Source organism: Austrofundulus limnaeus, unplaced genomic scaffold (assembly GCF_001266775.1).
Source record: "Austrofundulus limnaeus strain Quisiro unplaced genomic scaffold, Austrofundulus_limnaeus-1.0 Scaffold904, whole genome shotgun sequence".
Classification (NCBI taxonomy): domain Eukaryota; kingdom Metazoa; phylum Chordata; class Actinopteri; order Cyprinodontiformes; family Rivulidae; genus Austrofundulus; species Austrofundulus limnaeus.
Genome location: NW_013953306.1, coordinates 96,834 through 98,023, shown reverse-complemented (window position 1 = coordinate 98,023; position 1,190 = coordinate 96,834). Strand labels below are relative to the sequence as shown.

The 1,190-nt window shown below is 39.1% G+C and overlaps 1 protein-coding gene across 1 annotated transcript in view; it reads left to right on the top strand.

Annotated features, from left to right (window-relative positions):
* The window catches only part of med11 (mediator complex subunit 11), a 3,871-nt gene that overhangs the window by 1,195 nt on the left and 1,486 nt on the right, over positions 1-1,190 (top strand). Inside the window, exon 2 of the mRNA XM_014029440.1 lies at positions 124-254. Coding sequence (XP_013884894.1) covers positions 124-254 — 131 coding nt within the window. The remainder of the gene's footprint in view (positions 1-123; positions 255-1,190) is intronic.

The following is a 1,190-nucleotide window of genomic DNA, read 5'->3' as shown; positions in this document are numbered from 1 at the left end:
GCCCTTTGTACGAACAAAAGTAAGAGAAATTTAGGAGAAGAATACGAACATGTTCTTGCATGAGGCCCAATTAGTCCTAACATGCGTGACAATCCTGCCTCTGCTCTCTGCTTGTCCCTGCAGGAAACATCGTCCTGGAGTTGTCCAAAGACAAACACAACGCCAGCTTCCTGGACAGACAGCTGGTCCAGTTCCAGACCTCAATCAACCGCATAGAGAGCGAGCTGAGCGCCCAGATCCGGTACCTCACACAGGTCAGGACAGGGAGATGCTTCATAGTCCTGCTTAATGAAATGATTCACCTGTGGTCAAAGTACTGGTGCTGGGTCCAACTCATCAACACAACCACAGATTAGGAAAAACCATTGGTTTATGTTTGATCGTTAGGCTTTTAGTTTTGAGATTAAAGTTAAAATGTTGAGATAAAAGTAGTAATTTTATTGACAGTTTTATTATAAATAAACCATAGAAACAAACTTCATTGTTCTTCTGAACCAGACTGGATTTATCCCATTGGTTCTTAATACTGTCTCTGGGGGTCTTTTTTACTGTTTGCTACAAAATAAAATGCAGTATTTGATTTGAAGCAGTCCGGTTTATCACTCAGAACTAAGAACTTTTTTCAACCCTTCACAATAACAGTTTAACAAATAAACTGGGGTTTAGTGCTTATTTATACAACACAAGATGTCAAGAGGTTTCCTCATTGATGTAGTTGGAGGTCAAAAACAATGTCTTTTTGCTCTTGCTGGTGTTGTAAAACCTCATTCTGTGCCTGAGCTCCTGGCACCAGTTTTTCCTCCCAGGCCTATGCGCCTGGTTTGATTGGTCAGAGCATTGAAGGTGTGTTGATACAGAAAAGTGAGGAAGTTAATTCTCTCATTTGGCTTAAACAGCTCCACTGAGAATCATCTGGTTGAAAAAGGGTGTCTGCACATATAAACATGCTTAGAACTGAAATCATCCTTCTTCACCCACCCAGTCCCATGATGCATTGCAGGTGGAAGCTGTCTGTTCACACAGAAATGGGGAGCAGGAAAAAGGAAATTTTCAGATTTTATTTTTTCCTTGACACAAAATTAACTTTCAGAAAGTTTTTAGGCAGAACTATAACCCTGTAGAACTCAAATATCTTTGTCAATAATTTTGTTTTAAATGAATAAACTTTATAACAATAATAATAATAATAA